This window comes from Bufo gargarizans, chromosome 6, assembly GCF_014858855.1.
Source record: "Bufo gargarizans isolate SCDJY-AF-19 chromosome 6, ASM1485885v1, whole genome shotgun sequence".
NCBI lineage: Eukaryota > Metazoa > Chordata > Amphibia > Anura > Bufonidae > Bufo > Bufo gargarizans.
This window is the reverse complement of record NC_058085.1, coordinates 375,141,014-375,155,592: the sequence shown is the minus strand read 5'-3', so window position 1 is coordinate 375,155,592 and position 14,579 is coordinate 375,141,014. Positions and strand designations below refer to the sequence as shown.

The window sequence follows — 14,579 nt, the reverse complement described above, 5'->3', positions numbered from 1 at the left end:
CGGGTGCTACGCCTACTGTACTTTCTATTACAATACTCCCAGTGTCAGCACAAGAACAGAAGCTTCATGAAATGAGTTTGCACGGTGCAGCCGACCCTCCTCAATGCCACACGTCTGCTGGCGCGGTGTAAAGCGCGTCGTCTCTGACATGGAGAATCATCCCTGTGCGGTAGTTGGATAGTGAACATATCGGGGTTTGGTTGATGACTGGAGAACTCTACCTCCCAGAACGTATAGCGCCTGCTGTAACATGTGGAGGAGGAGAAGTAATAATGCTCGGGGCCCCTTATGTCCACTGAAGGGCAATGTCATATTTCTTTTTTACACAATTGTTGCTGCCGATTTTATGGGAACAGTTTGGGGAAGGCGCCTTCCTGTTTCATCACAGCTGCGCCCCCTCCTCTCTGTCTATTTACAGTTTTACACTAGATGGATTTGGTTTTCTTGGGGGAATGGGGGTCAGAGGAGTTTTGAACATTTGCAGCAGCCGTGCAGGCCAGGAAAGGCGAGGAAGGAGTCTCCATCTCCTAATAACACAGCAGCGTCTTCAGGTTTTGGGCCCTGACGTTACTTAAAGATCTTCTTTTAAAACATTTTATTTTGGTAAAAAGATACATACAAAACCAAAATTCACACTGGTTATACAAAATAAGTCACCATCCAGCACATAATAATGGTTTACCTGTGAAATGAGCGGTCGCTGTGCCTCGCTAGCGCCCCCTTCCTGTCACGTGTCCATACATAGGGTATGGGAGGGCTAGACGATACTTCACTTGTTGTAAAAAGAGGGAGATCATATCCTCGATCCGGGCAGCATACGGCTGTGGTGAGGAAACGTAGGCGGTATACTTGGTGTGAGGGGGGACAAAAAAAAAAAAAAAAAGCCCAAAACAAAATGCTTCCGGATGGGTGATTAACGACAACGGATGATGAATTTGCAGTGTTCTGGTTCTCACATTATTGTGCGGCCAAGCAGCGGACACGCTGGACATATCGGAAACTGTACAAGGTTACAGAGGTACAAATGTCCTATTTACACAGGGTGGAAACATAGCACAATCCACTACATATATACATAAGACATATCTACAGGACACGTGGGGCTACCCAACACACCGCTGAGGAGACCATTACCGTTTACATATCATGCCTTCGCATCAGGAACTGAGGTCAAGTCATTTTCATTTGCTACTCCTAAACTTACTGCATGCCCTATACTCCAGTTGCATCCAGAGCAGCATGCACAATTCCAGCTGCTTTTGCATGAACACTGAGAGACTTGCCTGTCGAGCTGCATGCTCTGCAGCTTCTGAACCAGCAAGAGGTGACGTCCTGCAGCTAAGATGTGAGAGCAGCTCTGGATGTGACTGGAGAATAACATGTGATATAACTTAAATAGGACCTTTCATCAATTTTTACTCACCAAAATGACTACCTCACGCAGTAGCCTAAGATTAGATGTCATTGCGTTTTTTTTTACTGATCCGCTCCTCTGTTGTGGTTCAGTTTTGGCGCCCCGTAAGCTAATCAATAGCATCGGTATAGGGAGGAGACGGCAGCTTTTCTCAGAGGTCCACTGCAACGGGACAGCTCACAGCCAGGAAAAAGGGATGCCCCTGAGAAAAGCTGCCGTCTCCTACTCCCTGTACTGATGAGCTATAGATTAGTATACAGGGTGCAAAATGGAGGGCACAGCGCACAATGGAGGAGCGGATCAGTGAAAAGTATTTTTTTAAAAGAGCAATGACATCTCCTAATCTCGGGCTACTGCGTGAGGTAGTTATTTTAGGAAGTAAAAACTGATGAAAGGTCCTCTTTAAGATCAGTTCAAGATGCATTATATATGCAGATTTACACTCTGCATTACTGCTTGCTGTCAGTGAACGCGAACATTCTGGTTTATATCCAAAAAGGCAACCAAACCCCTTTTCCATTACTGATTTGTTGTGGATTTCCCCCATTGCAGAGGGTGAAATCCTCAGAGAAAATCAATGGCTTTTCGCCCAACAAAATAAGAATGCTAGATTTCGCAAAAAAAGATAAACCAAAACAAACATTTCCACCACGTGTGGACCCCAACTAACTCATATTACAGCAAACTATCTAGATGAGATTTGTGCTCTTGATCAGAGGACTGGGTATAATTATAATATCCAGTCTGCTGTGGTACGTGTTGTTCACTGACAGCAAGCAGGGATCTTTAAAGTGGAAAGAACCTGAGCCTTATAGTCTATTAGAAAGTTTCCTTTAACGAGGATTCATCTCTATTAATGTGTAAGTCACCAGCCATTCGGTGAGGGACGTTGCACCAAAATCTGCTGTAAAACACAGATTTTCGCTGATTTCACAGCAGTTGCTTATGTCGTCACGTTCCTTAAATCCACCACGGATTCTGATTACATCTAGGTGTACACTGGCACGGCTTCTCAGTCAAGCCCATGGATTGGGTACACAGGCGGCATCCGTCTCATACACTTCTCTATGTAGCCCCTTAGAGATCGCCTGGTTCTACATGGAGGACTTGAGGCCTTCGGTACGAATAATGAATACGGAGTCGTGCTATTCCTCATACGACAACAAATAATTTAGTTTTAGAAAAATAGAACAATAAAAAGGAAGATGCTGGCCTAAGGGTCTCCGGCGCATTACTGTGGCATCAGGTGCCGAACGTTGTATTTGGAAGTGTCTTGATACTGTGTCATTGGTTTGTCCGCGATGCCGCACGTGCCGACCCCAACCTTGCCGGTGACGCTTTCCGGTGAGGCAAAAATGCTTCTCTTCACCTAGAATAAAGCAGAAAACAAAGATGACATTAAAGTCAGTCCTTAGCCTGCCTCAAGGACATTATAACCTCCGCCCTTCTGACTAAACCCCACCAATTTAGCTTAAAGAGGACCTTTCACGGGTCCGGAGCTTATAGCAGAGGAGAGCGTCACAGCCAAGGAGATTAGCTTTTGGTTTTTCCCCGGCTGTGACGCTCTCCGCTGCGAATGGCCGTCTCCTCCTCCCTTGTACTGATTGTATGGACTCACATACCAGGCGGGAAACCAATACGGGGGGAGGTCACAGTGGGCAACTAGAGCAGCGCATATAGAAAATAGTAAGCGCTGTCACCTTCCCCTCCACAATCCGCTAGTTATATGATAATGTCCGGACTCGTGAAAGGTCCTCTTTATTTTTTCATTTATATCAATGTGATTTTGATAAATATGGAAACATTTCTTGCCTTTTTTTAACCCCTTACGGACCGCCGTTAACTATATACGTCCAGGTGGTCGGGATATATCTCTGCACAGATGTTTTAAAACTAATGGTGAGCAGGGAGAATGCTGTCAGTGACAGCTGGGCTCTCCATATAGAAGACGCTTTTTCACCATCCCTACCTTCCCCACCGCTCTTTATCGACACTGAACGAGCGATGTCGATAGAGTATAGGAAGTGGTGCGCCAGCTGGGAGTCTGGGGCTACTAGTTCTTATACGAGCACAAAAGTGCAAAAATAAAAAATAAAGTAGTTTTTTTTTTTTTTTTTTTAAAGCCACCACATGCGGTGGAGGGCTTTTATCAATATATAGTTATTACCCAAAAATAAAAATGTAAAAAGACTTTACATTTTTTTTTTTATTTAAAATAAAAATGAAAAAATAAAAGCTCCATGTGTACTAAAAAACAAAATCGGGAACAAAAAAATAAACAAAACCGTGCCTGTTCAGGAACTGGTTTAATAAATATTTGGCTTATAGTTCATATAATATAAAAAATAAATAAATAAAAAATAAATAAATAAAAAAAAAACAGCTCTGCAGTTAGATCATCAGCATCTGATCAGCGGGGGTACTACACCCGGGACCCCTGCCGATCAGCTGTTTGAGAAGGCAGCAGCGCTCCAGCCTTCTCAAATAGCTGATCAGCGGGGGCGTCAAACCCCCACCAATCAGATGCTGATTATCTAAACAAACTGCAGAACCCCTTTAAGAATCCCATCACATGTCCAGTTGGCAGTGCTGCCGATCTATTCTATGTACAGCTGGAGACTGTGGAGCTAAAAACGTCTGGGTGGTGTCTCCTGGGTGCTCTGCAGTCTGACAGCTGTGCACCCGATCTCTCAGACGGCTGACTTGCACCAGTGCTGTACCGAGTGGGTTTCAGTACCAGAAGCTCCGGCCGTACATATATGATGGGCAGTCTTTGGAGCAGAAGGAGGCAATGACTTGGTGCTAGATTCTGATTGTACAGAAGGTCTGGTCTGATTTATGGTCGTTTTCTCAAATAGGCGTCAGTACCCTTTGGCTTCCTTCACACATAACTTTGGTTTGACTGCCAGACATGCGACATGCTTTTCTGTGGAGCTCGTGGCTCCCCCCCACCCACAAATAATGTTTTAATACATGCTTTTTGTAGCATTTTCTATTTTCAAGCCATGCCTTTTGCCTTTTTTTAGTAAAGAAATTAAACACCCAAAGTCCTGTTTTCTACAGTACTTTAAATTCACTATTAAAGGGAACCTGTCACCTGGATTTTGGGTATAGAACTAAGGACATGGGTTGCTAGATGGCCACTAGCACATCCGCAATATCCAGTCCCCATAGCTCTGTGTGCTTTTATTGTGTAAAAAAACTGATTTGATACATATGCAAATTAACATAAAAGAGTCATATCTTACTTGTGTGACCAGAGAAGAGTCATATTTTCAAGCTCTGACTCATTTTAGGTTAATTTGCATATGTATCAAATCGGTTTTTATACACAATAAAAGCACACAGAGCTATGGGGACTGGATATTGCGGATGTGTTAGTGGCCATCTAGCAACCCATGTCCCCAGCTCTATACCCAAAATCCTGGTGACAGGTTCCCTTTAATGCACATCGCAGATTTCTCAGCAGTGTATGGAGTACGGACTCTACATTGTAGAGATGGGGCCGCAGCGAACAGTGCACGGCAGAGGCACACATCGCTGCTCCAGCCTGTGCCCACTGAGCTTGATTAAAGGTTGGCACTGCACATGGGAGCCATGTAACAATGGGCTATACCAGGGTTGGCTGAGCAGAGCGGGCTCCTGCCTGTGCCCGCTTCACTCAGCTTTTGGCTGGAATGGCACTCTTTTTCCAATTCCATTAATATTTTTTTCCAGCTTCCCAGTACACTGTATGGTGCAATTATAAAGTACAACTTGTCCCTCAAAAACAAGACCTCATTCGGCTCGGACTGCTAGGTGAACTGACAGTAAAAAAGTTATGGCTCCCGGAAGGCAGGAAGGAAAAAACAAACATGAAACCTGTTTATGGTGCTAAGAGTTTAAAGGGAACCTGTCAGCGGGATTTGATGTATAGAGCTGAGGACATGGGTTGCTAGATGGCCGCTAGCACATCTGCAATACTTAGTCCCCATAGCTCTGTGTGCTTTTATTGTGTAAAAAAATAAAATAAACATTGATACATATGCAAATTAACCTGAGATGAGCCCAGCACCGCCCCGCATCCTCCGAATCTCCTCCTTGCTCTCAGACGTCAGAAAACTAGAGCGCCGTAATCTTGCCATGCACATGCTAGCGCATGCGCAGTTCGTTACCTGAGGCTGATGCCAGCATAGGGAAGGAACACTATGACGACACAGCGTCCTCTTCGGAGGAGATTGAGGATGCGGGGCGGTGCTGGACTCGTCTCACGTACAGGACACATCTCAGGGTAATTTGCATATGGATCAAATCGATTTTTTTTTTTACAAAATAAAAGCACACAGAGCTATGGGGACTGGGTATTGCGGATGTGCTAGCAACCAATGTCCTCAGCTCTATACACAAAATCTCGGTAACAGGTTCCCTTTAAAAGCGATGGACCCTAAATGTGAAGGATACTACAAAAACTGCATCATTGTACTGTGTTCCATAGTTTCCTCAGACTTACAGCTGATATCTGGGGATAAAAAAGGAAAAAAGTCATTAAAAACGTGTGAGAATCCACCCTTCTAGCTCTGCTTACTCTTGCTGTCAGCTGCAAACAATGGAATGTAATCCATAAGCAGGGCACAAATGGCCAGTGCACACTGAGGGATTCATACCTACACTGCCAGGACGTTCTGTACACAGCTATTACAGTACATACGGGCTGGAAAAAGAACCCGTACCATCGCTTAGGGCATGGTGTTCCAATAAAAAGTAGCTGCTCTACAAACAGATGGCTATGCCACACAGCCGATATGATAAAGAAAGGGGTGCCATATTAGTAGATGTTCTGGATTATTGAAAGTAAATAGTAATGAAAGTCTTTTATTAGCCACCTCCCTACTAAAACCAAGTGCTTGGATCATGTCTGGGAAAGTTAGGTTCCGTGCGAGTTGCCACCACACTTTCCCAGGCATCTGAATGTCAATTCTCCCTTTAAAGTAGTGTTACTTAGGATAAATGTGTTTCAGATCAGTACCTTTACCTGGCCTTTCTTGTTCTTAGAATACGCCTTGTTATTGAATTGCTGCCATTTATCTTTCTGATCCTCACGTTCCTGCTCCAATTCCTTTATCCTTTGTGCTTTTTTCAAAGCCTTCTTCTTTTTATATTCTCTCTGTTGGGCGATCATTTCTTTCCTTGAGGGAGAGGAAGAAGAAAGTAGGGTCAGAGGATCGAGGGCCCCCAGGAATTCTCACACATGGAGATACTAGACAACACTGAAGGGGGTCAGGGATGTGGAGAGGTATCCTAAACATATAGATGTAATAGACAAGGCTGATGGGGTCAGGGGCATGGAGTCGTATCCTCACATATGGACGTACTAGACAACACTGAAGGGGGGGTCAGGGATGTGGAGAGGTATCCTAACATATAGATGTAATAGACGAGGCTGATGGGGTCAGGGGCATGGAGTCGTATCCTCACATATGGAGGGGTCAGAGATGTGGACAGGTACCCACTTGGACATAGGGAGGCTGCCGCTGTCTTCCTTCGCTTTCCTGCCCTCCTCCAATTGTTTCAGGTTTAGCAGAGAGGTCACTTCTGCATTTCCATAACCAAGGAAAGTAATGGCCGCTGTGCCGTTCTCTTCGTCTATCTCCTCAATCTCGGCCTCGTACCACCTGTAAAGAGATCATGGCTGTAAGCTTGTGAGTAATGGTTTGGATCACAGAGTGATGCTAACATCATACAGTGCAATCAGTCTGCTGGTGCATTAGGCCAACATACTACTAGCACATCAGTCTAAGAAATTACAATCTGCAGAGGAACACGGCTGCTAACATCGGTACAAATCGGCAGCATAGCCTCTGTTCCCAATCTGTTTCAGATTTCACGCGTTTTAATATACAAACCCAAGTGGATTTGATCATCTTTTCTACATGAACACATGACCTTGTGCCCCCCCAACCCCAGAAGGCTCTGTTCACATCACATCCAGGGGCTACATAAAGCAAATTGGAAAGGAAACACTTAAAGGGGTATTCCCATCTTAGACAATGGGGGCATATCCTAGCGATATGCCCCCATTGTCTGATAGGTGCAGGTCCCACCACTGGGACCCGCACCTATATCGAGAACGGAGCGGGGAGCGCTGTGGCTGGAGGACCTGATTTCCCGGGGTCCGTCCACCACCAAGCGCTATTCCCCACCTCTCCCCATAGAAGTGAAGGAGAGAGCACTGCGCATGCGTGGCTCATGCTCCCATTCATTTCTATGGGGCAGACCGCAATAGCCGAGCCAGTGCTCGGCTATTTTTGGCGGCCCCACAGAAATGAATGGAGGGCGGCTGCGCATGCTCACAGCGCTCTCCTTCGCTTTCGGGGCTCCGTTCTCAATATAGTTGCGGGTCCCAACACTGCATCCCCATCCATTAGCTAATTGAAGAGGCCACTGTGCTCACTGGATCTCTTGTGAGCGCTGCGTTCTCTTCACAGCACCGTACATCATATAGCGCCTGTGCTTGGTATGCACCTCAGCCCCATTCACCTAAATGGCACCTAGGTCACGTGACCGATGTACAGTGACATCACTGGCCGAGAACGAAGCTTAAGTGCTCTTCGAGCAGCTGATCAGCAGGGGGTCCCAGGAGTCAGACTTCCTGCCGATCTGATAATGATGACCTATCCTGATGATAGTAAGTATATAAGCATATATACTGGGTAGTATACAGGAAGAACTTTCCCATATAGAAAAATGGCATATAAATGTAGAATTTACAGGCAGAAGCCAAAAAGACACACACAGCATCTGTTTGGTTTATAGACATCTCAGTGCATGCATACATTGAGCGCGCACACGGTGCGAACAGAGCCTAAAGGTATATAACATTATGAAAATAATAAACAACCAGAATGGGAAGACCTCCCCTTATACGCGTTTCTGGTCTGAATACACCTTGCAGCAGCAGAGCAGCCATCTTTGTGGAGGACGAACAGCGACACCTGCTCTGGGATAATACTGAAAACCTTGCACATGTCACACAGTCCCTGGCTCCGTCCCTTCTTACCAGCTCACTGAATAGCCTTATAGTAAACGTAAACAATGTCTTGTTTACCACTTACTGTCCGTCCTCGGTCCATACAGACATACATCTGTCCCCAACCTTCCAGGAAAGGCTGCCACTGGTTGATGTGAGATCGTCCGCATTTTCCGGGGCTTCGGATGGTTGGGACGAAAGGAGATCTTTAGTCAATTCGATGACTTCCTAAAAATGAAGAACAAAGGCGATGTGTGCACGTCCGCAGATTCACATAGAAATGCACACAACAAGAGAACCTACAAGATTACAGCATAACGCCTGGACCACTGTACAATGCAGGTGAGGAGACCACCACAAAGGAGAGGGCTTGGCTGCAAAATGCACTTACACATGAGACTCTGGCCGTTCATCAGCATCCTTCGTGCAATGTTTAAGGTGCAGTCAGTTTACAGTTTGGATACCTGTGTGGTGGACATACGCAGCACCTAAACCATTTACAGCATATACTCCTAACCTGTGTCCTGCCTATAAGGCTCAATGGACGACGCTGCTGGCTGCAGTCCCATCAAAACCCAGAAATCTCTTGTTTGCTATAGCCTTATTCACAACCCACATTCCCAGAAACAGTGGTTCTGACTATTCTAATCCCCAGCAGTTAACGTCAGGGGAAGCTCTGTGGACTCTGTCTAACTGCTGAAGGGGAACAGTAGTATTACGTGGTGCCTTGAGTCCACACGTGCTGCTCTTTGTGGACTTTGTGCTCTGGAGGAGTCATGAGTGGGAAACATTTTATTACATATGGAAGTAGTCATACAAAACACAGGATGTCCAGATGGAGCAACCCATAATGTGTATGGGGAGATCTCTACACTCCCCAGACGGATCATGTTGGGGTAGACAAAGGTCAGACATGTTGAATTTCAGAGCCTGATCCTTTTGTTCTACTGGGAGATAAAAGCTTCCTCCTTCTGAAAACACCGACACGATCTGCTGAACCAAGTGTATCAACAGATGTTGAAGGTGTATAAGAACCTCAAGCCTGCACTGCCGCTCCTCGGGGAACCTCAAGACTGCACTGCCGCTCCTCGGGGAACCTCAAGACTGCACTGCCGCTCCTCGGGGAACCTCAAGACTGCACTGCCGCTCCTCGGGGAACCTCAAGACTGCACTGCCGCTCCTCGGGGAACCTCAAGACTGCACTGCAGCTCCTCGGGGAACCTCAAGACTGCACTGCAGCTCCTCGGGAAACCTCAAGACTGCACTGCAGCTCCTCAAAGCCATGGCCCTTGGGCTGTAAATCCCTGATCTTCAACACACCCATGGTTCATGATGGACTTGTCAGTACAGAAGTAAGTCCCACTATATGTACACAACCCCTTTCTTCCAGTTTGCTTTGATTGAGCATCTCACCTGTAAATCCTTTTTCAGCTTCAGTAAATCCTCATTTTCTCCATTGGCAGATAATGCCGTCTCCACCTGCAGCAATTGGGCTTTGTAGCCTGCAAGCTGCTTTGCCAGTTCTTCTGCCATCTGCAAAAAAAATAAAAATAAATCAGGAGTCAGACACGAGGATCGGGCAGTGTAATGCAGAGCTCCCCACCCAGTGGCTCTCCAGGTGTTGGGAAGCCACCACACCCTGCCTGCCCAGACAGCCGAAGCCTTTTTCTTTCTTTTAATATTTCTGACATGTACAGTACAGACCAAAAGTTTGGACACACCTTCTCATTCAAAGAGTTGTCTTTATTTCCATGACTATGAAAATTGTAGATTCACACTGAAGGCATCAAAACTATGAATTAACACATGTGGAATTATATACATAACAAAAAAGTGTGAAACAACTGAAAATTTCATATTCTAGGTTCTTCAAAGTAGCCACCTTTTGCTTTGATTACTGCTTTGCACACTCTTGGCATTCTCTTGATGAGCTTCAAGAGGTAGTCACCTGAAATGGTCTTCCAACAGTCTTGAAGGAGTTCCCAGAGATGCTTAGCACTTGTTGGCCCTTTTGCCTTCACTCTGCCGTCCAGCTCACCCCAAACCATCTCGATTGGGTTCAGGTCCGGTGACTGTGGAGGCCAGGTCATCTGGCGCAGCACCCCATCACTCTCCTTCATGGTCAAATAGCCCTTACACAGCCTGGAGGTGTGTTTGGGGTCATTGTCCTGTCATGGTCCAACTAAACGCAAACTGGATGGAATAGCATGCCGCTGCAAGATGCTGTGGTAGCCATGCTGGTTCAATATGCCTTAAATTTTGAATAAATCCCCAACAGTGTCACCAGCAAAGCACCCCCACACCATCACACCTCCTCCTCCATGCTTCACGGTGGGAACCAGGCATGTAGAGTCCATCCGTTCACCTTTTCTGCGTCGCACAAAGACACGGTGGTTGGAACGAAAGATCTCAAATTTGGACTCATCAGACCAAAGCACAGATTTCCACTGGTCTAATGTCCATTCCTTGTGTTCTTTAGCCCAAACAAGTCTCTTCTGCTTGTTGCCTGTCCTTAGCAGTGGTTTCCTAGCAGATATTCTACCATGAAGGCCTGATTCACACAGTCTCCTCTTAACAGTTGTTCTAGAGATGTGTCTGCTGCTAGAACTCTGTGTGGCCTTGACCTGGTCTCTAATCTGAGCTGCTGTTAACCTGCGATTTCTGAGGCTGGTGACTCGGATGAACTTATCCTCCGCAGCAGAGGTGACTCTTGGTCTTCCTTTCCTGGGGCGGTCCGCATGTGAGCCAGTTTCTTTGTAGCGCTTGATGGTTTTTGTGACTGCACTTGGGGACACTTTCAAAGTTTTCCCAATTTTTCGGACTGACTGACCTTCATTTCTTAAAGTAATGATGGCCACTCGTTTTTCTTACTTAGCTGCTTTTTTCTTGCCATAATACAAATTCTAACAGTCTATTCAGTAGGACTATCAGCTGTGTATCCACCTGACTTCTCCACAACGCAACTGATGGTCCCAACCCCATTTATAAGGCAAGAAATCCCACTTATTAAACCTGACAGGGCACACCTGTGAAGTGAAGACCATTTCAGGTGACTACCTCTTGAAGCTCATCAAGAGAATGCCAAGAGTGTGCAAAGCAGTAATCAAAGCAAAAGGTGGCTACTTTGAAGAACCTAGAATATGACATATTTTCAGTTGTTTCACACTTTTTTGTTATGTATATAATTCCACATGTGTTAATTCATAGTTTTGATGCCTTCAGTGTGAATCTACAATTCTCATAGTCATGAAAATAAAGAAAACTCTTTGAATGAGAAGGTGTGTCCAAACTTTTGGTCTGTACTGTATATCTGACACGAGGAAAAATGAGACTTGGACCGAGTCTAGATGCGCGACACTTCAAGATGCGTAATGTCACTTTAAGGCCTTTCACACAAGCGATGCAGAACAAAAACCTGACTAAGGCCCCATGCACACGGCCGTTGTTCACAGCCGTGTGCGGGCCGTGGAACCGCGGCCTGGATCACTCCTGAGAGCAGGAGCGCACGGCGTCACTGGTTGCTATGACGCCGTGCGCTCCCTGCTGCCGCCGCAATACAGTAATACACTGGTATAGATCATACCAGTGTATTACTGTACTGTGCCGGCAGCAGGGAGCGCACGGCGTCATAGCAAACCAGTGACGCCGTGCGCTCCTGCTCTCAGGAGGGATCCAGGCCGCGGTTCCACGGCCCGCACACGGCTGTGAACAACGGCCGTGTGCATGGGGCCTAATACTGAGGGGTAGATATTGGGGGGGGGGGGGCAGAGACTAATACTGAGGGGTAGATATGGGGGGGCAGTGACATACTGAGGGGTAGATAGGGGGGGGACAGAGACTAATACTGAGGGGTACATATGGGAGGGGGCAGAGACTAATACTGAGGGGTAGATATGGGAGGGGGCAGAGACTAATACTGAGGGGTAGATATGGGAGGGGGCAGAGACTAATACTGAGGGGTAGATATGGGAGGGGGCAGAGACTAATACTGAGGGGTAGATATGGGGGTGGGGCAGAGACTAATACTGAGGGGTAGATATGGGGGTGGGGCAGAGACTAATACTGAGGGGTAGATATGGGGGGGCAGAGACTAATACTGAGGGGTAGATATGGGGGGGGGCAGAGACTAATACTGAGGGGTAGATATGGGGGAGGGGAGCAGAGACTAATACTGAGGGGTAGATATGGGGGAGGGGAGCAGAGACTAATACTGAGGGGTAAATATAGGTGCACAGAGACTAATACTGAGGGGTAAATATAGGTGCACAGAGACTAATACTGAGGAGTAGATATGGGGGGGGGCAAAGACTAATACTGAGGGGTAGATATGGGGGGGGGGCAGAGACTACTAATACTGAGGGGTAGATATGGGGGGGGGGGGAAGCAGAGACTAATACTGAGGGTAGATATGGGGGAGGGGAGCAGAGACTAATACTGAGGGGTAGATATGGGGGAGGGGAGCAGAGACTAATACTGAGGGGTAGTTATGGGGGAGGGGAGCCGAGACTAATACTGAGAGGTAGATATGAGGGGGGGGGGGGGGTCAGAGACTAATACTGAGGGGTAGATATGGGGGGGGGGCAGAGACTGATACAGAGAGGGGTAGATATGGGGGGGGCAGAGACTAATACTGAGGGGTAGATATGGGGGGCTGTGGCCATAAGGGGGTGATATTATACATATTCCGGGGCCGTCGGTCAGTACTGAGTCTGTATTCGCTGCTTCTACTGGAGGATTATAATGGCGGCCCTCAGGCCTACACCGAGCGCGCTGGACGGAAGCAGGGCAGGGCAGCCTCCTCGGCGTCCGGTAGACCCAGGGCCGCTACTCCCAGCCCGGCACCTCTGCCTGTGGCCCTCACTCTTCCCTTTAGCGGCTCCCAATAGAAAATCCCCGAGATATCTAGGCCCGCGCCTCACTCACCGTCTCCGCTCCTTTCACCGCAGCTTCTTCTCGCGAGACTATGTGATCTCGCGAGAACCCGGGACGTGAAGTCCCGGCTTGTGAGTCACGTGGTGTGGTTGATGCTCGTTGTCATGGTGATGGGATGAGGCCTCAGCAGGTGGCGCGGCTCTTTCTGTGGTAGAGGCCGGGGCCGTACACCGAGCCTTGTGCCGCCGCCCACAGTCACCGGCGGAGGGTTATCTGTTTCTCTCTTGACCTCCGTCATATGCTGGAATGAAGAGTGTTGTAAATGTCAGGGTATGCGGCAGGTTTATCACCAATTCTCCATGAAAAGTGCCTCCTCTGTAACTGTAGGCATTTCTGGTACCTCCCAGGCACCGCCCCCACTGTGCTGACCCTGCCCCCAATGTGCTGACTCCGCCCCAGCGGTTCCTGGGAGTGAGAAGGACAGCAAGCGGAGCAGATCTACCTCTATCCTGGGGTCTGTAGGAATGGAGGCTCCGGTCTGGGGACTGTATTTAGGGCAAGTCTGGCCTGGGGTCTTTATTAACTCTTAGAGGACCTTGCAATTTTACATTTTTGCGTCTTTCACTCCGCACCATTCTAGTGCTATAACTTTTTTATATTTCCATTCACATTGCTGTATGAGGGCTTATTTTTAGCGGGAAAACTTGTACTTTCTAATGCCACCAATAATTATGACATACAATGTAGTGGGAATCAGTAAAAAAAATTCCAAAGGGGGTGGAATTGGGAAAAAAACGCAATTACTCGACCGTTTAACGAGTCTTGTTCCCACGGCGTTTTTTTTTGCTGCAAAACTGACCCATGCCCTTTATTCTCTGGGTCAGTACGATTACAAGGATACAAAACCTACACATATGGGGTATGTCTAAATTGTGTAAAAATAAATTTAAACTGGTAAAAAAACATAATTTAGTCTTACCGGTAAATACCTTTCCAGGAGTCCGACATGACAGCTCCCATGGAGGATGTCCGTTATACTTCTAAAGGGACAGGTTAAAAGCCCCTCCGTCCCCTCCAATGCCAGTGTCCTAAATCATCACACCGGTCAAGTAACAGAATACATGTAAGAAACCGATACTCAAGTAAACAATATATGCAAATCTACAATAAGGCCTCTTTCAGACGGGCGTTGCGGGAAAAGGTGTGTTGCGGGAACATGCACGATTTTTCCGCGCGAGTGCAAATCATTGTAATGCGTTTTGCACGCGCGTGAGAAAAATCGCGCAT

General features: G+C 47.0%; 1 protein-coding gene across 4 annotated transcripts; it reads right to left on the bottom strand.

The window, feature by feature from the left end:
• Positions 1-578: 578 nt before the first annotated feature.
• On the bottom strand, positions 579-13,480 carry SMNDC1 (survival motor neuron domain containing 1). 4 transcript variants are annotated; one of them, XM_044298800.1, is made up of 7 exons: positions 13,344-13,480; positions 9,834-9,953; positions 8,506-8,648; positions 6,904-7,065; positions 6,420-6,579; positions 5,904-5,912; positions 579-2,783 (listed from the first exon to the last, which is right to left on the bottom strand). In XM_044298800.1, the coding sequence occupies exons 2-7, from the start codon at positions 9,951-9,953 to the stop codon at positions 2,646-2,648; spliced, it is 732 nt and encodes a 243-aa protein (XP_044154735.1). In that variant the 5' UTR covers positions 13,344-13,480; the 3' UTR covers positions 579-2,645. The 4 variants fall into 4 exon arrangements, with proteins under 4 accessions (XP_044154735.1, XP_044154736.1, XP_044154737.1 ...); XM_044298801.1 differs by having other exon boundaries at positions 6,426-6,579; XM_044298802.1 differs by lacking the exon at positions 5,904-5,912 and having other exon boundaries at positions 13,344-13,479.
• Positions 13,481-14,579: the final 1,099 nt, after the last annotated feature.

Excerpts from the sequence above, each read along its gene's own strand:
- SMNDC1 (XM_044298800.1), bottom strand. The coding sequence starts at position 9,953 with ATGGCAGAAGAACTGGCAAAGCAGCTTGCAGGCTACAAAGCCCAATTG. Across the intron at positions 8,649-9,833 it reads AGCTGAAAAAGGATTTACAG|GAAGTCATCGAATTGACTAA; the intron begins GTGAGATGCTCA and ends CTTCATTTTTAG. Across the intron at positions 6,580-6,903 it reads GGCAGCCTCCCTATGTCCAA|GAAAGAAATGATCGCCCAAC; the intron begins GTGGGTACCTGT and ends CTCTCCCTCAAG.